The 24,691-nt window shown below is 41.9% G+C and overlaps 1 protein-coding gene across 2 annotated transcripts in view; it reads right to left on the bottom strand.

The window, feature by feature from the left end:
* RCL1 (RNA terminal phosphate cyclase like 1) overlaps positions 1-24,691 on the bottom strand; it is a 56,555-nt gene that overhangs the window by 6,141 nt on the left and 25,723 nt on the right. Inside the window, exons 6-8 of one of the 2 annotated variants that reach the window (XR_015555433.1) lie at positions 13,189-13,314; positions 9,104-9,283; positions 4,085-4,188 (exon numbers count right to left, since the gene is read on the bottom strand). Coding sequence is in view for 1 of the 2 variants with exons in the window: in XM_004440667.3 (XP_004440724.1) it covers positions 4,085-4,188; positions 9,104-9,260; positions 13,189-13,314 (387 nt within the window). In the remaining variant the exon portion in view is untranslated. The remainder of the gene's footprint in view (positions 1-4,084; positions 4,189-9,103; positions 9,284-13,188; positions 13,315-24,691) is intronic. The other variant, XM_004440667.3, reaches the window with a different exon arrangement.

The raw sequence follows: 24,691 nt of genomic DNA, 5'->3' as shown, positions 1-24,691 counted from the left end.
TCCTGCTGTCTTTATAACTGAATTTAATAACTTCATTCTTGGAGCAGAGGTCAGCTTTTTCATCTGAAAAGTAAGGCTATATCACTTGCTTTTACCATACACCAAAATGTTTTGGGTTCAAACAGCATAATAAAGGTGACAGGGCTTTGCAGCACGTAAAGCACTTCCCAAATGTGAGGTGGAGTGGTACTGTGCTAGCTCACGGACAGCAGTTAAGCAACTGAACCAAGTGCAGCAGGCTCAGCCAGCAGTTCCCAGTTTGCCGGTGCATTATCTCATTTGATCCTCACACTGCGGTGTTTCAGCCTGGGTGAGCCAAGAACCCCTGGCCAGTCAGTGTTGAACAAGGACACTGGGCTCTCACTCCCCAGCACTTCACAAGTAGTAGAAAGAGGTCATTTATTAAAGTTAGGAAAAAACAAAGTGGCATGGTTTATTTTAGACTTCCAACTAAAGATAGAAGGAGATCATTTTACAGCAGAATTTGAAATGAGGACTCTCTGAAAAGATGTAGCATGGCATCCTGCCTCAGGCAGGGAGGTGCCTGGAGTCCAACAAGATGGATGGAATCCCAGCTCTTACATAAGAGCAGTGGGTCAGGGAAGCATGGACTCTAGACGAGATTGTCTGGGTCTGCATCCCACTTGCTGACTGTGTGACTCTGGGCACGTGACTTGACCTTGCCTCAATCCTCTCACCAATAAAATAGAGTGTGTAAGAGTACCTGCCTTTATCACCCTCATAGGGTTACTAGGAAAACCAAATGAGTTCATGTTTGTGAAGTGCTTAAAACAACATTTGGCCAACAGTAAAAACTAAATAAATACCTACCTTACAGAATTCTTGGGAACAGTAAATAAGATGTGTGTGGATAGTTTAGTAACATGACTGCAGGAAGTTAGTCATAAATTTAAAATTTATAGATTTAGAGATAGCTGAGCAGACAATTTGCAGCTGACTTCAGGTCTGAGATTGCCCAAAGCAAGTTTACTAGGCCTCCTGGTGTTCAAAGTGACCTTAATGGGAGACTGGACTTCCCAGATTGAGGGGATGTCCAGGTGGGACCTCGGCGTTCAGCACTGAGTGAGCTCTGTCAGGCACACTGTGCTGCTGGGAGCGCTAAGTACCTGACACCTCATTTAAGTCTCACTCCATCTTTACAAACTCGTGAGTTCAGGACCATTCACCTTCTCTACAGATGAGATGGAGCTCAGAGACACTAAATACCTTGCCCACGGTCTCCCGGTGCTCCAGGGTAGAGCCAGAACTGAAATCCAGATAGGATGGACTCCAACGCCTGTGCACTGGCGGAATGTAGAAAGAGCGCTGGTAACCGCAGTCTCCAATCATAAACAATGTCTGAAAGTGCTAATTAAGATGCTCATTAATATATATTTTTCTTGCTGTTAATCCTACTTTTAAATAAAGTATAAATCCTCCTCTAAACTGTAAAGTCAAGCTTTTCGAGGGGAACGTGGAACCACTGTCACCAAATGTAGCCACCTAAAACTCAACCGAATTTAACAGACATAGGTTCTCCACATACCAGCATGATATCCAATACTATTTTATTCCACCGAAAAAAAAATGTCTCTGGCTTTTCCTAAGAATTTCACACATATAGATTTACTTTCTCAAGTAACACAGAAAACTATCAACAACAATCTCCTGAAGTAAGACAGAGGGAAGAGGAAAAGGGAAGATCATAGCGACTCTGATTTTCCAGAAACGGTCTGAAAGCAACACTGCAAGAAAAAACATCCTCCTTAATCCCAGTGCTCTGTAAACAGACATTTAAAAAGCTATTTATACAGATGAGAACGTGCAAACTGCCAGAAGAAATAAATTTCTTTAAACCAGGGAAGGTCTTGCTTACGGCTTTTGTTAGAAATTTGAGGTTTCAGAAAACAGATTTTCATGACTTTGCACAAAAAAAGAAGTGTGATAGTTTGGTCTCCAAAGCTCTTGAATCCAACTAGGATAAACTGTTCCCCCCACTATGATTGTCCTGACTACAGATTCTGTCCCTTTTTTACCCTTAACTATACACACAAATACGCTGTTAACTTTGCTTGTCAGGTCTCTAAAGGATGCATATTTCCTCCCACTTTTGCCCTTCAGTACTTTGGGCCACTGCAGACTTCCACAAGGATAAAGGGCAAAAAGGGTCTTAAATAGATACAGCTTTCAAAAATAAACTCCCTGATCCCCCACCTTGTGCTGGCTTACCAAAAAGAAGGTGGGCTGCCCGCTCCTACCCCATGGCAGCCCCTCTTGCATGACACCCCAGAGGGCAGGTAATCCAGAGGAGGCAAGTCCTGCAAACCCCACTCCCAAGTCTCAAAACACAATTTTGCAACTTGTCCTACTCCTGTAAAGCTCCATTCAGAGCAGACCATTTTGTTTTCCCAGGAGCTGTAGCAATTTTAGGCAAGGTTTCTGGAAGACAAGACACTGCAATTAATGTTTGGTGAAGGGGTGTGTCGAGGAGGACACAGGAACTTTTAAAAATGTCCAGTCACATCTTGACCAACTCCACAGGGGCTGCTGACTTGAAAAGATTATAAAGGCCCTGTAGCCAAACAAACTGAAAAAAATCTCCAAAAGCAAAAAAAAAAAAAAAAGTGTCAAGGAAAAATAAAAATATACATTCCATTTTTCACATAATGTTCTGCCAAACCCCATGCCCCACGACCACACACATTTCTAGACACCGCCTCATGCCGTGTGAGCAGTCCAGCCTTCTGCTGCCCTGAAGCAGAGGCTGGGAAAGCAGCAGCAATGAGACCAGCTAAAAAGCTGAATGGAACTGTGGTGGTCACAGAGCTATCAGCTCTTTCCAGAAAACTCTAGAGGAAGAGAATCTCTGCACGTAGGGTTCTGTACTCTCGCCCTCACCTCTTCTCCAAATGCCTTAACTACAAAGTCTATTTTAGCAATGTTGATTCCTGATGTTAGCATGCCATTTAGGATTACTCAATTTCAGGTTTCCTGTCCTGTGAAATACTTTACACAAGTTATCAGGAGATAACGTGGTCCTCACCAGTTTCCCGTTTATCAGTCTTCCCCCACTGCTAACAGAATGTATTCTCTTTCATTTCCTTGTTCCAAAAAAACCTCCTACCACCAACTCAAAAAAAAAAAAAAGCCTCCAAAAGAATCTCTTTCAAGTTGCTGGTCTCCACAGCCCCCAAACCATGGTCCAATGGTACATCACCCCTTGGCAGTGCTTGCCCCTTTCTCAATGTGATGGCACCACCATTCTTCAGTTATCACAGTACTGTACCTTTCAGATATACAGCATCGGTACCATGATAACCGAAAAAGGACAGTTCAGTCTCATATCTACCTGAATATTTCCTCCCACACAAGGCCCACCCAACCTTGCTCCCCACCCACAGATGGCCATATAATGATCTCAGGTATAAAAGCACATGTGCACACACAGAGATGTCAGTGCTCAAACAGGCTGTTTACAGCAACCTCATTTACTGTCAGTGGGAAATGCTCCTTTCACTGTGTTGTTTAGAATTCAAGTCTTCTGAGGATCTGCCCTTTTTGGAGAGTAGTACCTGCTTTAATACCTCAGCAGTCAACTTCTGATAGTATCCCACGGCCTCAAACTCACCTCTACATCTGCCTACTAGTCCAGTGGCATCACTGTGAACTTTGCCTCTTTCTTCATCTTTCCAGCTAGCTCATATCCTACCACCTTGGACAAAAAGTCCTTTTTGCCACAGCTAGGGAAAAGAGGAATTTAAAAAACTAACAACAAAATCCAAGCTATAATAGAACAGAAGTTTACCTCCAAAATGGAAACAAAATCTAAAGCACAGACAAAAGAACTATCTAATACATATCACATAACTTTAATGACATGGGAATGATGAAACTACAGGAAAGAAACGAAGGCAAAATCCTTGTAAAACACCAGGCTGAGAGTGACAACCTCCAGCTCATTTAAGCATAGATACAAACAGGTGTTCACAATGACAGGCTATGCGCAGTATATAACACCTTTGTCATTTCGTGCAATTGGAAGATTAAGGGGAAAGCATAATGAGGCTGAAAGAAAACAACTCACGTGTAGGGAGAGAGCGGTCCTAACAGGACTTTGGAAACGTCCTGCTGTCCAAGGGTCATGAGCAACAGAGCCAGGCTTTGGTTGGTCGAGTCCACACATCCACCCTGTAAACACAGACACTTTAAAGATTAATTGTTGTACCAACCAGAAAATGGAAAACCAACAAAACAGAGGAAAGAACAGACAAAGATACTCAGAATATCAGAACCACAGAAGAGCAGACTGCAAAGTTCAAACAATAATAAAACAGAATACAGATCTTTTAAGAGTAATCCTTATATCAACTAACTTTAAGGGGTTAAACTAACAGTTAACCAAAGCAATTGTAATAGCTGAGACTATCAGAATGAACAGACATTCAAGTTTACTGAGATGTATCTAGTGAAAAATGAAACTATCCTTTCATAATTAAAGCAGCAGCAGGACATACAAGCAAAAAAGCAAAATCGGTTCTAAGAAATGTATAGTTAATTACCAAGGGTTAAGTGAGTGACGCTTCTAGTGAGTGACGCTTCTATTTATTTAATCTGTCACAGAACACTACAGTAGATCTGACATGAAAGGACGTTTACATGTCAAGGGTCTTACCTATAACACTTATTCAAATACATCCAGAGACTGCCTGCCACGTTACATTGGTTTCTCCTCCTCTGCGTGCCTTAAAACTGGAGAACTGTTGAGCTCAGAGCCCTCCATTCTTATTACTGTTTTTCCCCACTTTTCCTTCCTTTTCTTCCAAATCAATAAGCAGAACAGAATTCTTTTCAAAAACTTTCTCCTGAAGTACAATTGCTTGGGTGGACTTTCTTCTCTCATTTTTGAATTTCTCAACCATCTCAGCCGCTTTGCTTCTACTAGATGTGTGCATTACTGCTGTTTCCTTTTGTGCCTTAAAAATGTCTTTATTTCTGATCATTTTTTCTTTACTTTAACTTTACTTAAAACAATTTAAACCTGCATTGTACACAGTGAAAGCAGCATGACCTTGAATTTCTACATATTTTGCACACATCACAATAAGAAACTCAGTTTCTGACCATGGCACATCACTGTCCAAGACTAGACTCTCCCAGATTTTGAACAGAATAGGTGGCCACCCACTGTTGTTTATGTGAGTACACTTCCCGCCTTTTTTAATGCATGTAGAGTAGGGAATACATCAATTCTCAGGCGCAGACACTCATTCTCTGGTCGTCAGACTTCATTCAGCTGCCCTGACAATGGAGTAGGAAAATAAAGGGGTTTATTCTACTCCCAGCCTTTATGAAAATCAACTGTTCTTCCTAAACTACCTGAGTTATAATGGACAATATTTATCCCACTTAGCAAATTCTAGGACAAAAAGAATTACAGCAGATATATTTCCATCTAAAAAGGAACACTTGACCCATAGAGACTATGAGAACCAACAAAACTAATTGTTTTAACAAATCTGCTCCTTTTCCTAAGACTGTCTAAAATTAAACTGTTCTCTTCAGTCTCTGCTCCATATCACCATGTTGCTATCCCACCATTCTCAATTGATTTTTATCATGGACCAACATTTTAGTGCAATAAATATGCTAGTGTCTGTGTACTGGACACCATGGAGGGAGTGGTGGGGCCACCCCCACAGCAGAGGATGCAATCTTTGTGCTGAATGGCTTCAATCTCACTGCAAAGATGAGATATGAGCAGGAAGCAGAAACAATTCAAGGTGAAACTAAAGCTGCAGCAGCTGAGGGCTGGGGACATTGGGACTGCCAAGGCAGAGGATGTCACTCACCTGGCACCAGCGGGAGCTTTGGAGAGGTGGGGACTTGAGCTGGCCCTGGAGGCATGAGGGGAATTGGAGAGGGAGGAAGAGCAGAATAATGGGGAAAATATGACCCAGAGCCAGTGAGAAGCAGCCAGGAGGCCAACCTGAAAGTGCTGCATGCTGTCTGTGGAGAAGAATGCACAACAGCAGGGGGAAGGTGGAGCAGGCAGGTTACGGTAAAGCTTTGCTAACTGGCTCAAGGGTTTTGACTTTATCTTGGGAAAGTAAGAAGCTGGTGAAGCCCTCTAAGCACAGGAGTGAAAAGATCAGATCAGTGTTTCAGGGGGAGATTTAGATTGAAAAGGATGTTGGAGAGGACTTGGAAAGGAGTTCCCCTCCACAAGTGGGGAGAGCCAGTACACATAATCCAGGTCTGGGGGAGTGACGGGGTGTAGAAGGGAGGAGGGTAGTAGAGGCAGGCAGCAAAAAACATGGATAGGAAATGGCAGTTCCAGAAAGCCTGGAACAGAATCAAGAGGGCCTGGTAACTGATGAGACAGAAATGAGACAAAAGGGATTAGATCAGAGGCTTAAAACTTTGGCAAAAAATAAACGGCACTTTCAGGGGCCGGCCCTGTGGCATAGCAGTTAAGCGCGCGTGCTCCACTTTGGTGGCCTGGGGTTCGCAGGTTCGGATCCTGGGCGCATGCCTATGCACCGCCTGTCAAGCCATGCTGTGGTGGCATCCCATATCAAGTAGAGGAAGAAGGGCATGGATGTTAGCCCAAGGCCAATCTTCCTCAGCAAAAAGGAGGAGGAATGGCATCGGATGTTAGCTCAGGGCTAATCTTCCTCACAAAAACAAATAAATAAATAAATGGCACTTTCAAAGGGGATATTTTTTTATTACTCATCTAGACCATGTCATATCACAGACCCATAGAGAATTGTTCGTACGAAAATGAAGTATTTTTATCCTTTTAACAATTAAAGATCATAGACCCAGACAAAGGAAGTTCTCTTAATGATTAAAAAAAAAAAAACCTTTATCCAGGCACAATGAAATGGTTTAAAGTAGAACTCAACTAGAGTTAAACAAAAAATAATAACTGAATCTAGACTGCATGTTTTTTTTCTTGTGGACTGGTGAGCTGTGCTTTCACTCTGAGGCTTATAATCTACTACTTATGGGGATATAAAACCTGCAGTCCAGCTGCCCCTATAGTCTCCCACTGGGCTGTTCTGTAATGTGATGCTTCCAATTCCCCCAGGCCCACTGGAAAGAGATGGAAGTGTCCCCAGGGTCAGAGAGAGGGCCTGCCAGCCACCACAGCACCAAGGAAAGGAAACCTGCACACGTCAGCAGGGGCTCAGGGATGCACGTATTGGACACACGCGTCACACGCACATTCTTTGCTCACAAATGTCTAGATGATAAACTTCCTGAACTAAGTAACTGGCAGGGCAACCTCTTGATCATTTACCCCCAACTTTTAGTTACTATCTTTCAAAAATCACTAAGTTAAGCATCAAACATTGGGCTGATTTAGCATCAAAAAAGCTGAGGCCAGACCTTGACTGCACAAGAAGTAGGAGAAGATACTTCCCTCCTTCAGGAGAATTTCATTTGATAGGATATTTCCTTCCTCCACTATTTCCTAGCTGAATGGTCAATAAGGGGATGGAGTCACTCTACAGAAGACATAATTATAGGTCCTTTGTCTTCCATTTTAATTAGATGGACACTAAATAAAGCCATTTAAGACCTGGAAATTTTAATTAACTCTCAAACAGTTCATTCTTACTTGTTTTACCTTGCTACCCATGAGGTATTTTAAAGAACGCCGACTTGGATCAGGGGAGCAGACTGTGGCTATGAGCTGTTGTCTTTAGTGAGGCCTGTGCAGGGATCAATACCCATGACCCAGGCATCACCCCACCACAGTGATTAATAAGTTACAGTGGCAAAAGGAAGAATTAAAGGAAAAACAAAATCACCACTGTACCTGCCTTACTGTTTTTATTTCACTGGGCTCAGATATGATTTTTGCACTTTAAAAAGGGCAAAACTTCCTTGGAGACTTCAGGAAAGAAACACCAAGATGACTAATAACCAAGAATAAATACAGAGATAAATACAGAGATGAAAGGCTCTTCAGCTCTTCAGCTGAAGAAGAAAGACAATTTACAAATAACATATACCATCCAATCCCCCAGAGGACAGCTCTTGTTAGCACTCAGTTCAAGAATGTGGGACCCAGCATACACAGCAGAGAAATAGCCATCACTCAGAGCCTGTCCTTGATTCTGCATATCAAGGGAAAGGTTTCACCTTCCTGAATGGAACCAAGGAAAAAGATAGTGCAGACTAACAGAAATCTTGGAACCAGATTTGTGACTCTCCTCTAACCAAGTATATGAGATCTTAGAGAATATATTTTCAGGTAGCTTCATCTTATTCTTCCTGCCATCATCTTCCCTTCTCTCCCAATTTCTTCTTTGCTTATTTTAGATCACCTCAACTACCTTTGGGAAACAGAGTAAAAGTGTGTGTACGTATATGTGCATATTCCTCATGTGGTTCGACAGAGAAAAAACAGTGGCATCTGAGAGGACAAGTTGGTCCAGGTAGGTCTGAGCTGTGTCCCACCAGCAGAGCTGCAGAAGCAACATGGCAATCAGTGAGGTGTCACCCTTTCTTTGTCCCGTGTTCTCATCTTTCCAAGGCCCTACCATGCTCTGACACAGGTCTGCCTTCACTAGACATTCTTCTATGCTCTAGAGCACACTGCAAAATCTAGCCTGTTGACATTATTTTCTATCTGAATTAACTGTCACATACAAATGCAGATTTCCAGCTTCTCTTGAAAATTCTACAAACAATGAGCCCCGATTCCCCTTAGGCAATGACTGGGGGAGCTGAGAGACGGTACTCGCTTTGCTCAGAGTGGTGTGTGCCCTTCAACCGGCCAGTCACCACCTAACCTGCTTCATTTTTTTATCTTTTCTCTCCTGACTCTGTTTCAGTTCTTTCCTCTCCCCACCATTAAAAGTTACCTGCCCTGTGTCCCAAACCAGTGGGGCTGGATCTCTGCTCACTGACTAATTTAGCCAATCCTTTAAAAACTAGTTAATGCTAAACTGTGTAATGGGTAGGAAGAGGTTAACTCTTTGGCTTAAGCCCTTGGAAGAGGAAGAAAGTTGCTAAGAAATAAGAATGAGAGACAATGAACTGCTTCCTGATGGCTGCTCTCCCAGACCTGCAGAGGCTGAGGACATACCCTATAGATTTCTTCAAGCAGCAGCCTCGCACAGTTTCTACCGAGGTCCTCTGGAAGCACCGCTGTTCCTTGGCCCTGGGGGTTGGAGGCCAGTTCAGCACTGAGGAAGGTGCCATTGGTGGTCTCAGCAACCAGTGACAACCCAAAGCCTGGAGATCTGGGGATTCAAAGGCACAGACACTGAATAGGGTTAATGAAGTGGGGTTCACATTCACCAGCAAAATGAAAGAGAAAAACATCTTTTTGATGGCATTATGTCTGGTTCCATCAAGCCTAATCAGAGTTCCTACTGGCTCACACTGGAAATATACCAGACTTAGTGAGGGCACACATGGCAGAACCAAAGGAGATGGGAGATGATGTTTGCATTGCTCTTCCTTTGAGCCTTCCCCATCCCTTCCCTTCCCTTCCTACACTGTCCAAGATCCTAGGGTGAGAGTTTGTAACAATCGACATATATAGCGACATTAACAAGGGCTACTAGATACTGAGCACCTACTTTCTGCCAGCTTCTGAGCTAGGGGCTTTGACACTGCAATCCTGCAGAGTAGATATTACCGTCCCCATCTTACAAATGAGGAAATGGAGAAATTAAGCAACTGTACCAAGTCCACACAGCTAGAAAGTGACTGAGATGTGTTTCAAATGCAGGTCTTCCAGACTCCAGAGCCTACACAACTTCTCCAGCATAGCCCTCACTCGGCCCTCACTCACAACCAATCCACAAGGTAAAAGTGGCCTGGATTAAAGCTCTTCTTGGGAAATGTCAGGCTTTTATCCCCTGCAATGAAAAATACCACATAAGCCAGAAATGGCCTAAATAAGGCACATCTTTATGTTTCTGTCCCCAAAAGACATCTCTAACTCAGAATTCAATTAATATAATCAATGAGCTGGCACCATGTTCTCTCCCATTGTGTTTCTACCACCAATACCAGAACCTAACACCCTTCTTGTCCAGAACCACAGCTGATTCATCCACTCAAAGCATCCAAGAAACATTTGGAAAATAGTTTCCACAGGCCAGCAACTGGGGACATGGTGGTAAACACAAGAGCTCCTGACCACACAGAGTTTAGTAACAACAAGTTTGAACACAAAACAAGATCAGTCCATAAACAATAAAAATAAGCACCTTTCCACAAAATTTCCAGATTTGACACCTCAAATCTACTTTGCCAAGTGCCTTTTAAGTAAATATGTCATCAGGAAAGGTGCGGGAGCCTTCCCAGCAGTACAGTCCACACCCAATCACAATACAGAACTGCCTCCTTTGACACAATTCAACACCTGTGTTCACGAAGCATTTCTATGCATCCAGCACAACACTAGCCAAGATATCTGGTTCAGAAAAACTACGTGTAAAATTAATGACGTCTCAAATGTGCTATATGAGCTCACTATATGGAAGAACTATATTGATCAGTCCTTAAATTTCTTAAAAAGAAATATGATTGTCTACATAGCCAAGGGTTAATAACACCTGCCAAGGGAAGGAGTACAGTGAGAACAAAGGTTCCAGGGCATTCTGAGTCATCCTTAACAATCTAACACTGTGCCACCGCCCATCATCATGGGACATTTTAGCACAATCTCACATTGCCTTTGAGTCACTTGACCAGGAGGAGGGAGGGGGCATCCAGCTCAGCAGCAGAAGCAGTAGCATTCAAAAGTGAAGAGCAGAGAATGGAGGGGAAGAGAACCAGAAGATAAGCTACCATCACTGCTTTAACCCACTTAACTGGCATTTACCAAGAACGCCCGAAATTTTCCATCCATGTGAATTTTTTGAGGTATGTGTACTTATTATTACAATGAACTTTATATTTAATCAAGATTGTTCCATTTAATATTATATTACATTCGTTTTATAGAAAACAAAGAACACAATAACATATTAAGCTCTATGTATACATTACTCCAATTTTTACCCCCAATTTGGGGTATGTGTTATCAGGCCTATTGCAAGGCATGCTGACAAGGCAGCTAGTCACCAGGTGACCTCACTGAAGATGTGCAATAGTACAGTTTGAAAATGACAGCTTTCAAAACTTTCCAATTGGTAAAGGACTAGATTTTTTTTTAAAAAGTCTTTGCTGTGAGAATCAAAATGGGACCACACTGGACAAATGTGCACACTGCTCGAAGTTCCAACCCAGGCCGCCAGGAACTGCTGGTCCACAAGGTTCCAGGTCCTGGCCACAACACAAACTCTCTCTTCTGGACTTCAATAAGCCTAACTCACGTGGATACCTCACCAAATTAGAAGAGGAAACTACCCACCTATGACTTTATAATTTCATGACAGAGAAAGAAGATCATCATTTGTCATCTGTAAATTGAGATTTAGAAAACTAAACACACACTTAATATCATTGGTTTTACATGTAATTTTTTAAGTGGAACTTGGAGTTGATGACCCAGGAGTCTACATCACACCCACATCGTGATCCATGTGTGAGCTTCCTACTCACCATTCACAAGTATGGGACCACACCACACACCAGGGTCAGCTTAGTCAACGGCATTATGAAAAGCTACGCTATAGCTGGGGGCAGCATGGCCTTCAGGTCTGCTCTGTTTCATTCCTGGCCATCCTTTGGTAGAGCTAGAGGCCAGCAGAGGAGACATGATCAAGATCAGGCCATTCAGACAGCTGCTGCTGCTACCCAACCTCTCCTCCTTCTGTAACCCCCTCTCCCCAGAGAAAAGCTGACACATAATTCCAAACCTTTGGCCAAGGGAAGAGAAGGGAAAGAATGGCATTAGCAGCTACCATTTCTGTAGCACCTACTATGTGCCAGGCATTGCATATGGTTTACATATGTAATCTTTTAATCTTTACGGTAACCTAGGGAATACAGGTATTATCACTCCCATGGTATGAATGAAGAAAACACTGGTGACATTTGAGCAATACACCAAAGGTTTGGGACCATCGCTGACCTTTCCAACTTTCAGGGAAAGCGCCTGGTTTGCACACAAATCCTTTCTCAACTCTAACCTCTGACACCTCCACCTCTGTTTCTTTGGACTCTGAGCCACCACCGTATTTCTGAAATCACCTTCCTCTTTCCCTTGGACCTCATGAAGGTCAGAGATCCCATAACACACTCACTCCCTCCTTTATTCTCTCTTTCCTTCTTTTGCTGAAGTTAAAAGAAACCGCAGATGGAAGAGCTATAAAAAAGGATGAGCTGCGGTACTATTTAGGAAAAAATTGATTTCTTAACCCACAATAGTCAGTCTCTGATGTTCTTATTTTTAGGAGACACAACCTGAAAACTTCAGATTTAAAGTGTAATGATACTGTCATTTACATTGAAATGGTTCAGCAAAAACAAAAACACACAAAGAAAACCCACTCAACAAGTAAAGCAAATTTGGCAAACTATTCATTGTTAACTACAGCTAGTAGGAATATACAGGTGTTCACTGTACCATCCTTTCAACTTTTCTGTATGTTTAACGTTTTCATTAAAAAAAAATTAAGTTTTTAATTGCTTCCCTAACTTACTGGTTTCTAAATACAGAACTGAAACCTAAAACAGATATTTTAATTACATGAAACATCATTAACTTTTTATTTTCTAAAGTGAGGTTTTCCGCAAAGGCTTTAACTAAACCAAATTCAAATATGCAATAACAACTCTCTTTGGCTCTAGGTCTGTTGTTCCCCTTGAAGGAGAGAGAAGCTGACTGGCACTTAGACAAACAAAGGTTTTTTTTCCCCTAAACTGTTATTTACTCAGGGTAGAAGAACTTGTTTACTTTAATTTTTTGTGGGAACAGAGTGCAGATGGGATTTAAAGCTTGAAGCACTGTTTATTAACAGCTGGGTTTTAATTCCCCTAGGCTAGGGACTGGACCCCTCACTTCCCAACACTGGGCACTTCATGATGCTTTCTGTGTGAAAGGCGTTACTGGTGACAACGGCAATAAGTTAGAAGGAAATTAATCCTGTAATCTTTCTTTCTCTGGCTGCCCAACCTCAGAGCTGGCAACTTTAACTTCAATCAGAACAGGAGTATGAAAAAAGTGAGGGTAGCTGCAGAATTAGGCTCCAAAATTGCACAGGCACTTACTTCCCAGAGTTGACTCCTTTCATGTGGTCTGTGTAAATATAGATATCAGGTATAAACTTGTTGAGGATGCTCCTTGCAGAATCTACAATCCGGTTCGCCATCTGAGGTGATACACGTACAGAGTACCTGCAACCTAGAGTTAAGGATGTCATTCTGCGTGGACTACAGAACAGAGAAAATTCTGTTATAAAGCTAGCAAATATTTGTGGAACAGTAATAACAAACTGGGACTTCTAATTCCACTCTATTTTCCAACTGTATTTAGTACTTAAAATTGAGTACCATAACTCGATTTTTTAAATTATTATTATTATGTATTTATTATTATTATATAATGTTTTATATTATTGTTATATAAAGTATAAAGTAAAAGCTCCCCAACCCTGCTCCAGACTGCCTATCCACACTCCTTCCCCTAGAAATGGTTCCACTCAATTTTGGAACAAGTGAAGGCAATGGTTCTCTGTATGGCATGAGCTAGCAAGAACCAAAGGCCAGAACAGACACCACACTGGGCCAATCGCAATCCTCCCCCTGGTCTCTTGACAGGGGAAGCAGAAAAAGATTACTGAAAGAGCACCGTGGGCTGTGTATAAAGATCTAAACAGGTTTTTTTTAACTTACGAAGCCTATTTTCAATCATTTAAGTATCTATTATGTACTCCATTTGTGGATGATACAGGCTCTTCCCACCTACTATCTTATGGTCAAAAAACTGAAAATTAGCACTTATACAAGACGGTACCCCCAGAAAAGAAAGGAGGAAGATATTAGCAATGCAAGTGAAAATGCTGGTGCTTGAGGAAGTAGAAACTATTATCTAAAATTAGACTTTATTACAGAGACTGGCACTTCCCAACTCCATGAATCAAATAAAAAATAAGTATGTACTGAGCACTTTCAATGTGCAGTGCATAGTCAAGAGCTTGCTGCATGTGTGGGACGGGGGCTAAAGAAACAGAGAAGTAACAACGTGTGATCTCCCCACGACCCTGATACAAACCCCACGTGGAAAGTCCAACAGGGAAAACAAGACATGTGGTCTGCCCAGTCCTGCCCACCTGTTCAAAAATCACTGTCAATAACACATTTAATTTTCATTTGAGCTGCAGAAACAAAATCCTCAGAGACTGTGCAAAGAACTTGACTGGCATCTAGCTCCTCTTTCTGATCCACCCTGAACACTCCACTAAAAGACCAATCTTCCACGAGCTAGTGAGTCTCCCAGGAACTCCAGAACCCCCCAGATCACACTGTCAGATCCAAACCCTCTAGCCTGTTCAGTGTTTGTCCCCAAACCAGCACCATCACCCCCTCCACCCACCCAAATTGTCCAAATTCTTCAACCTGATCTGCCTTCCTTCATTCTTCCAGCCCCGAGTTCCCTCTCTCTCCTGAAACCCGCCAGCCAGCACCCGACTGCGGGCTGTACTTGAACTTACCGTACATCTCCCTTCGTATACACACATGTTGTCCTTGCTCTTCAGCGAGACCACACACTCCATAAGGAAAGGGGCACTACTTCTGTATCCCTCACAACTCTCTCATACACTACTTTTGTACTCAGAAATACTCGATAAATATTTGACTTGACTCAAAGGACAAACCTGAAATGAGGAAAGAGCAAAGAGGGATTTTTCAATACACACAGAGAGCCAGTTACATCACCATGTCTTCTTTCCAGAACGTACTTTTGACCACAGGCAGCTTAAACAAACAGTCCCATGTCTCATACCCTTTGGACCAGGTGGGTGCTGTCCTTCTGAGGCCGGAGGCTACCCACTCTCCCCAGGAGAGCACAGATGTCACTGTCCTAACACACAATCCCACAGCATTCATGGCTCCCAAAGTTCTTTCAGGTACATTATCAACTTATTTTATGTGCACAGTAACCCTGTGCCAAGGGCCAAGGATCCTGGTTCCAGGCCTTACACTGAGGACAACTAAGTCACAGAACTAAGATTCAGAACTCAATAGATCTGACTTACCAAAGACAACCTCCTCCCTCCCACCCCTCCAGAGATGTGGAAACCAGGCAGGTAACAGTGCCAATTCACAGCCAGCAGAGGCCTATACTAGAATCAGGCAGGGAAGTGAAGAAGGGAAAGGAACTTTAAAGCCAGCTACATCCCAGAGTCACTATGGAGCCATCTGGCTTGGCGTGGAGGCCCTACCAAGGAACAGCTAAGAGTTCTAGAATCAGACTGTGTTCAAGTCCCAGCTCCAGTAAACTGCATCATTCTGGGTCTAATGTGCTATTCTCGGTGCCTCCACTTCGTCATCAGTAAGAGAACGATCATCATAATACTCTCCTCGCAAAGTCTGGAGGCTCAAATGAAATATTGTGTGTCAAGTGCTTAGCCGTGCCCGGTGTGTGTTCGGAGCCCAATAAATGTCAACCATTGCTTTTCTTACTGTTAGACCAAGACTCAAATCCCAAAGCAGAGGTTTTTGTTCTTTTGGGAATCAGAGACCCCTCTGGGAATCTGATGAGAGCTGTGGACCCTCTCACAAGAAACACATGAACGCACAATTCTGTAGACAATTTCAGGGGGTTGTGAATATCGTGAAACGCATTTATTAAAGCACATTTAAGCGCATATTAAGAATTCATAACCAAGAAAGACAAGTTCATAGCTATAGCCCATATGGAACTCCTACCCTTCACTCTCCTAGTGTTCCAGGTCAGAGAAAGCTAAGGAGTGAGTGTGTGAGAGAGAGAGAGAGAGAGAGTGTGAGTGTGTGAGTGTGTGTGTGTGTGTAGAAAGAGACTGATTCTCTAAGTACCTTCCCTAGAGTCCAAGAAAGGAAACCCAATGGTACCACAAATTTCAACTCACACTCCAGCCTCTTATTCTGCCTCCACCCCAGCTTTTTCACTTAACTCTTTTGTACCAAATCATGCGCTACTGGGACAGCACCACAAAACTAAAACAGAGTGTTCCTTTCTCTCTCGCCCCACATCAGACGGGGGCGGGGAGAGAATGAGAGTGGGTGGCCTTAAATAAAAGGTAACCACACTGTCCAGTCACAGTTGCTGGCAGGAACCAACACCAGTTCTGTGCCAGGCCCTGGCCAGTCAGTCAGAGAGGGGAAAGATGCACTTTGCGGGGTAGTTCAGTTAAAACCACAAACGCACACAAGAAAGCAGGGCTAGTTCTCCCGATTCGAGCCCTCCTATGGGGAGTACAACCTCTAAGCTCAGCCCAACAGTTAACCAGCCTTGCAAGTAAAAAACCACAAAACCAGCTAAAGCTTTTTCCAAAGGAGGCTCTTTTTTCCCCGGCGCCAAAACTGGCCAAGAAGGTGATCTCAATTCAAACCCACATTCCTTTGAGGTGTTTGTGAAATGGGCAGCTCTGCAGACCAGCGGCTGGAACCTTTGGTTTGCAGAGATCTGAGCAAGGGCGCTGTGCTGACTTTCCCGGGGAGTTTAGAAGGCGGCTTTGCAAGTCAGAGACATATCTAGGGAGGGTTCAAGTGTCCTATCCCCAGCATCAAGGAAGGGGAGGGGCTTGGGACCTCACCAATGTCTTTCTGGCTCAGATTCTCTATAAGGAAGATTGAAGAGCACCAGAGAGAAGCCAGGGAGGAACAAAGTTACACCCCAGGCCCAAGGCACAACAGCTCTTTCAGCTTTTATGTAAAACCCTGTACAACCTCGAGGCTTCCCCATTTCCCAGCGCCATCATCAAAGGCTTACTCATGAGGTTTTGCACACCCAGTAGAGACAGTACAGGTGGGACCCCAGTGTAACGGCCTCTGTGAAACCCATGTTGTTACCACAGGCTTGTGTCAAAACAAACAGAGCACACCCCAGAAATCACATTTCCAGACTATAGAGAATGGATTTTAAGCAGAGTTCAATGCCACAAGACAGCATTAAGGAAACAAATCTCAAGTGAGAAAAAACAAACTGAAATAGTCCTGAGAACGTGTAGGATTTCATGTACAAGGCCATCAATCGCAGCATTTTGGCAACGGTGAAAGACAGAAGACAACTCAATGGCCATCAACAGGGTTTAATTCGGGGTTCTTTATATGGTGAAATACAATGCACCTGTTAATCAGAATGAGGTCAAGCTATATGTAACTGACATGGGTCAAGTCAAAAAGGCATACTTGGTTAAAAAAAAGAAAAAAGAAAAAGCAAACCCACCTACTCACATTGCATTTCCATTTCTCTATAACTTGTTTCTACCTCCTCAGAATCAGAGAATATTAGAGTTGAACATCACCTTAGGAAGTCAATTTAATTATCCATCAACCTGGGAGCTCCAAAGACAGGAATCATTTCTCCTCTACCTGCCCATTCTCTCCTCATTTATACAGGACTTAGCCCTAGGTGGGCCCCAGGACAGTCATGCAGAGAACAGACCATAATCCAGAGGACCTTTGTTATAAATTCCTCTGTTCTTGACAATCCCTATAAAGAACTTCAGGCTGCACCTCAAGTTTGATCTTTTACCTCAACCATCGCTCCCTCTGCCCCATGGCTACGTGGCCTGCATTTTTCCATGTTCCTCACCACTTACTGTTTCAACCTAATCAAGGCCTCTGAAAAGTTAGTCCACTCCACACTTCTCTTCCTCCAAGCAAGACCGCCCCAAAACCTCCTGAGAAATACAAAATTTGACTTTAAGCGCCTACCCCACCCCTGACAAAAGACATCCTGGTCTACCCCACTTGGTCAAACTCCCACTGGGAAAGCCATCACCCAACCCCAGCCAGCCCCCTGGCCTCCGACACCTGTCCTTACCCAGATCCTGTCGGCACCTAGAATTTTACCACTTTTAATATCTGAACCCCCAAAACAGAATTCCCTAAACACAATTTCTTGTTCTTCTACACAGCACACATATCTACTTCCACTAGGCTCGATCTTTAAACCTGTTAAGGTTTCCAATCCCTTGACCACATGCTTTCTCTAGGCTAGTGAGCTCCTGCTACATTACTCAGTAGGGAGCGTGCCAGCCATCACTTCAATGACACCCTCACCAATACCCCCCTCTGACCCATCCTCCTGCACTACTCACTCACCCTGTCAATTGCACCCACCCCTGGATGAAACTGGCCCTCTTGTCTTCTCTACCCCTCCCTCTAGGCTGCCAGCTGCTGCTGCACGCGGCCACCCAGCCACGCAGCTGGCACCATGATAAAGTTTCAGCTTCAGCTGAGCCCTTAGTGCTGTCCCACAGCCTTTTTCTTATCTTTAGTTACTACGCCCCCCTCTGACAGCACATCTTTATCATCCTTGTCATACTCCCTTATCATACCCCTGCCAATCCCCTTATCCTTGATTCCATTCTAACTCAGTGAAAATTGAAAACTCCTCCCAACCCCTTCCAATCACCTCCAGACAGCTCAATCTACAGCTGTCCTTACATATACCTGCCATCTTCAACCCATCCACTCCCAAGTAGTAACAAAAATAACAGCAGTTACAACTGACCAAATGCTTACTTATAAACCAGCCCAGTGCCTCGTACTACACAGCTATTACCTCATTTAACCTTCATTACAGGTGCAGTAGGTATGATGGGCCCAGTGATAAATGAGTCAACCAAAGAGTGGGGCCCAAATCTAACCATCAGTGAATGGCAAAGCCAGAATCAGAACCCACATCTGTTTGACTCCTGCACCTGTGCTTTAATCACCTTGTTACCTTGCTTCATCAGTCTCTCTCTCTCATACTTAAATCTCCTTTACCAAACCTACAAAAATACTCAAATCAGGGCCAGCCCTATGGCCTAGCGGTGAAGTTCGGTGCACTCCGCTTCAGTGGCCTGGGTTCGGTTCCAGGCATGAACCTACACTACTCGTCAGCGGCTATGCCGTGGCAGCAACCCACATACAAAACAGAGGAAGACTGGCACAGATGTTAGCTCATGACGAATCTTCCTTAAGCATAAAGAGGAAGACTGGCAACAGATGTTATCTCAGGGTAAATCTTCATCAGCGAAAAAAAACCAAAAACAAACGAAAAACCCCTCAAATCATTACCAACCTTTTTTTTTTAAAAAGAGAGGATATCCTCTCAATTATCTCTTCATCAAGTTACCACATTATCTTTCTTTCTACTTCTCTTTCCTGTCAAGATTCTTGAAAGAGTGGCCTCCACACTTCACCACTTACCTCCCAGTCACTCCATAACCCAGAACTAGTTATCTGGCCTCTGTCTCTACCACTCTCCACAAAAAGCTCCTCTCAGGGGCTTCAGTGGCAGCCTGCTGTGAGTTCCTCAGCTTGTCTCCCACTCTAATGCTGATTCCTCTTGGCTGGCTCTTTAAGGCCTTGACCCGGGCTTCCAAGAAGCTGCGTTATCTTTGTTCTCCTGTCAACTCTGACTTTCCCTAGTCTCCTTTCCTGGGAACACTTACTTTGCTTTTGCTTTCAAGTCTTAGTGGCTTCTCAGGGTTCCATCCTCCTCTCTTTGCATTCTACGTGGTAGCTGACTCCAAATCATTCATTTCTAGCTTTCACATTACCCCTAAGTTACAGATCTACATTTCCAACTTCCTTTCTAGACTTATATCCCTGTCACCATCTTGAAGGACCCTCAAACCCAACGTGAATAAAATTGAACTTATCTTCACCACCTCCTACCCCAAACGTTTATAGCTACTATCAGAACAAAACCTCTCTACCCAGGTGCCTAAGTGAGAAACATCAAAAATCATCCTCAAAGACTCCCTATTCCTCTATCACAGACCCAGGTGATTACTGCATCCTATCCATCCTGCCTCTAGGACCTCTATAAACTAGCAGCCTTCACCTGTCCTCCAGCTGTTATCCTCACTATCTCTCTTTAGGGCACAATAATTCCCTGTTATCTTTGCCTCTAAGTGGTTACCATTAGGTGACAAGATTTCTTTTTTAACTTGTACCTTCCAAAATTTCTACAATAAGCCAAAGCAGCCAAATATTATTTTGGTACTACCAGAGTTGTCCTCTTAATATGCAAATTCGTTCTCTAGAAAAAAACTGCTAACTTTGGAAGGAAGAACAACTTCAGTCTTCATTGGCTCCTACCTGTCTTTCACGTCCCATCTTCTATTGCCAAACACCACTGACCAACCTGCATTTGGGCCAACCACATGGCTTGCCGCTCCCCAGAACCACTGTGCCCTGCTACCTCTACACAGGCCCACTTTTCTGCCAGAAGCACTTCTGCCTTGCTCCACTTCACAAGCCTCTATGCTTCAAGGTTCAATCCAATGTCCTCTCCTTTATATAGGAAAAAGCAGAAGTTAAAAGCAACGGCTGCAGAGTTAGACACAATGGGTTCAAATCCCAGCTCTGTCATTATAAGCAATGTGATTTGGAGCAAATTCTTTGAGTTTCTGAAGCCTCAATTTCTCCATCTGCAAAACAGGATGTAAGTGAACTCAGTCACTTTGAGGCTTAAAAATAAAGCATATAAAATGCAAATGGATTAAACTCCCCAAAAGACATAGAGGGGATGAATGGATAAAACAACAAGATCCAACTATATGCTGTCTACAAGACACTCACTTTAGATTTAAGGACATATATAGGCCGAAAGTGAAAGGACGGAAAAACATATTCTATGCAAATGGTAACCAAAAGAGAGCAAGAGTGACTATACTTATATCATACAAAATAGACTTTAAATCAAAAACGACTTTAAAGAGACAAAGGTCACTATATAGCGATAAAAGAGTCAATTCAACAGGAAGATATAACAATTATAAACACATATGCACTCAATATCAGAGCACCTAAATCTATAAAGCAAACTGACAGATTTGAAAGGAGAAACAGATGGCAATAGAATAATAGTAGGACACTTCAATACCCCACTTTAAATAATAAAAAGAACATCCAGAATGAAAATCAATAAGTAAACAGCAGACTTGAACAACATTATAGACCAAATGGACCTAAGAGACATACAGAATTCTACCCAATAGTAGCAGAATACATATTCTTCTCAAATGCACACAAAACATTCTCCAGGATCACATGCTAGGTCACAAAACAAATCTTAACAAGTTTAAGACTGAAATCACCTCAAGTATTTTTTTCCAACCACAATGGAATGAAACTAGATATTAATAGCAGGAAAAAAGAACCAAGAAAATTCACAAATATGCAAAAATTAAACAACACATTCTTGAACAAACATTGGGTCAAAGAAGAAATCAAAAGGAAAATTAGAAAATACACAGAGACAAATGAAAACACAAGATACCAAAACTTATGGGATGCAGCAAAAGCAATACTACGAGAGAAGTTTACAGTGATAAATGCCTACATCCTTTCTACAAAAAAAGAAAGATCTCAAAAAAAATAACTTTACACCTCAAGAAACTAGAAAAAGAAGAACAAATTAAACTCAAAGTTAGCAGAAAGAAAGAAATAATAAAGATTAGACCAGAAATAAATAAAATAGAAAATAGAAAAACAGTAGAAAAAATTGACGTAACTAAGAGTTGGTTTCATGAAAAAATAAACAAAATTGACAAACCCTTAGACTAAGAATAAAAGAGAGAAGACTCAAAGAAAGAAAATCAGAAATGAAAGAGGAGACATTACAACTGATGCCACAGAAATAAAAAAAGATCATAAGGGACTATTATAAACAATTATATGTCAACAAAATGGACAACGTAAAGAAATGAATAAATTCCTAGAAACATAAAACCTACCAAGACTGAATCAAGACTAGAGAACTTGAACAGACCAATAACAAGTATGGAGAGTGAAGAAGTAATCAAAAACCTCCCAACAAAGAAAAGCGCAGGACCAGATGATCTCACTGGTGAATTCTACCAAACATTTAAAGAATTAATACCAACCCTTAAACTTCCAAAAAATTGAAGAAGTAACACTTCAGAATTCACGTTATGAGGCTGGCACCACCCTGGTACCAAAGCCAAACAAAAACATTACAAGAAAACAAAACCAGAGGCCGGCCCCGTGGCTTAGCGGTTAAGTACATGCGCTCCACTACTGGCGGCCCAGGTTCAGATCCCGGGCGTGCACCGACTCACCGCTTGTCTGGCCATGCTGAGGCAGCAACCCACGTACAGCAACTAGAGGGATGTGCAACTATGATGTACAACTATCTACTGGGGCTTTGGGGAGAAAAGGAAAAAAAAAGGTGGGGGGAGGAGGATTAGCAATAGATGTTAGCTCAGGGCCGGTCCCCCTCAGCAAAAAGAAGAGGATTGGCATGGATGTTAGCTCAGGGCTGATATTCCTCACACACACACAAAAAAAGAAAACAAAACTACAGGCCAATATCCCTGATGAATATGAAGACAACAATCCTCAACAAAATATTAGCAGATCAAATTCAACAGCAGATTGAAAGAATCATACACCATGACCAAGTGGGATTTATCCCTGGGATGCAAGGATGGTTCAACATATGCAAATCAACCAATGTGATACACCACATTAACAGAATGAAGGATAAAAATCACGTGATCATCTCAATAAATGTAGAAAAAGCATATGACAAAATTCAACACTCTTTGATGATAAAAAAAAAGTCTCAACAAATTAAGTATAGAAGAAACTTACCTCAACACAATAAAGACAGCCCATAGCTAACATCCTAGTCAGTGGTGAAAAACTGAAAGCTTTTCCTCTAAGAAGTGAAACAAGGCAAAGATGCCCACTCTTGTACCACATGTATTCAACATAGTACTAGATGTCCTAGCCAGAGCAATTAGGCAAGAAAAAGACAAAAAGGGCATCCAAAATAGAAAAGAAGAAGTAAAATTCTCTGTGTTTGCAGATGACATGATCTTATATAAAGAAAACCCTAAAGACTCCACACACAAAAAAAAACTATTAGAACCAATAAATGAATTCAGTAAAGTTTCAGGATACAAAATCAACATACAAAAATCAGTTACATTTCTATGTACAAAAAACAAACTATCTGAAAAGGAAATCAAAAAACAATCCTATTTACAATAGCATCAAAAATATTTAAATACTTAGGAATACACTTGACCAATGAGGTGAAAGACTTGTATACAAAAAAACTATAAAACATTGATGAAAGAAATTTAAAAAGACAAATAAATGGACAGACATTCCACACTCATGGATTGGAAGAATTAATATTGTTAAAATATCCATACTACCCAAAGCAATCTATAGATTCAAGGCAATCCCTATCAAAATCCCAATGATACTTTTTACAGAAATAGAAAAAACAATCCTAAAATTTATAAGGAAGCACAAAAGATTCTGAATAGCCAAAGCAATTCTGAGCAAGAAGAACAAAGTTAGAGGCATCACAGTGCCCTATTTCAAAATATATTACCAAGCTACAGTAATCAAAACAGCACGGTACAAGCATAAAAAAACATAGAGATCAATGGAACAGAATCTATGCATATCTGGTCAACTGATCTTTCACAAGTGTGCCAAGAATACACAATGTGGAAAAGATAGTCTCTTTAATAAAGAGTATTGGGAAAACTGGATATCTACACACAAAAAGAATGAAATTGGACTCTTATCTTATACCATATACAAAAATCAACTCAAAATGGATTAAAGACAAAAACTTGAAACCATAAAACTCCTAGAAGAAAACCCAAGGGAAAAGTTTCTTAGCCTTGGCAATGATTTCTTGGATATGACAACAAAAACACAGGCAACAAAAGCAAAAATAGACAAATGAAATTACATCAACTTCTGTACAGCAAAGGAAACAATCAACAAAGTGAAAAGGCAACCTATGGAATGAGAGAAAATATTTGCAAATCATATATCTGATAAAGAGCTAAAATCCAAAATATATAAGGCACTCATATAACTCCATAGCAAAACAACAACCTGATTTAAAAATGGGCAAAGGACCTGAATAGACTATTCTCCAAAGACGACATACAATGGCCAATAGGTACCTGAAAAGGTGCTCAATATCAGTAATAATCAGGGAAACACAAGTAAAAACCACAATGAGATGTCACTTCAACCTGTTAGAATGGCTATTATCAAAAAAACAAAAGATAAGTGTTGGCAAGGGTGTGGAGAAAAGGGATCCCCTATACTCTGTTGGTAGGAATATAAATTGGTACAGCCACTATGGAAAATAGTACGGAGGTTCCTCAAGAAATTAAAAATGAGACTACCATGATCCAGCAATCTCAGTTTTAGGTATATATACAAAGGAATTGAAATCAGGATCCTAAGAGATATACACACTCCCATGTTCCTTTCAGCATTGTTCACAATAGCCAAGACACAGAAGCAACCTAAATGTCCATCAACAGATGAATGGATAAAGAAAATGTGTTAGTTACATACAATGTAGTATTACTCAGCATTTAAAAAGGAAACTCTGTCATTTGTGACAACAGTGGTGAACCTGGAGGACACTGTGCTAAGCAAAATAAGGCAGACATTGAAGAAGAAAACTACATGATCCCACTTATATGAGGAATCTAAAATAGTCAAAACTCATAAAGGCAGAAAGTAGAATGGTAGCTGCTAGTGGCTAGAGGGAGGAGGA

The sequence above is a fragment of the Ceratotherium simum genome, chromosome 20 (genome assembly GCF_057802395.1).
Source record: "Ceratotherium simum simum isolate JZ-2026a chromosome 20, ASM5780239v1, whole genome shotgun sequence".
NCBI lineage: Eukaryota > Metazoa > Chordata > Mammalia > Perissodactyla > Rhinocerotidae > Ceratotherium > Ceratotherium simum.
Note: the sequence above shows the minus strand (reverse complement) of the source record. Positions and strands in the feature narration are given on the sequence as shown.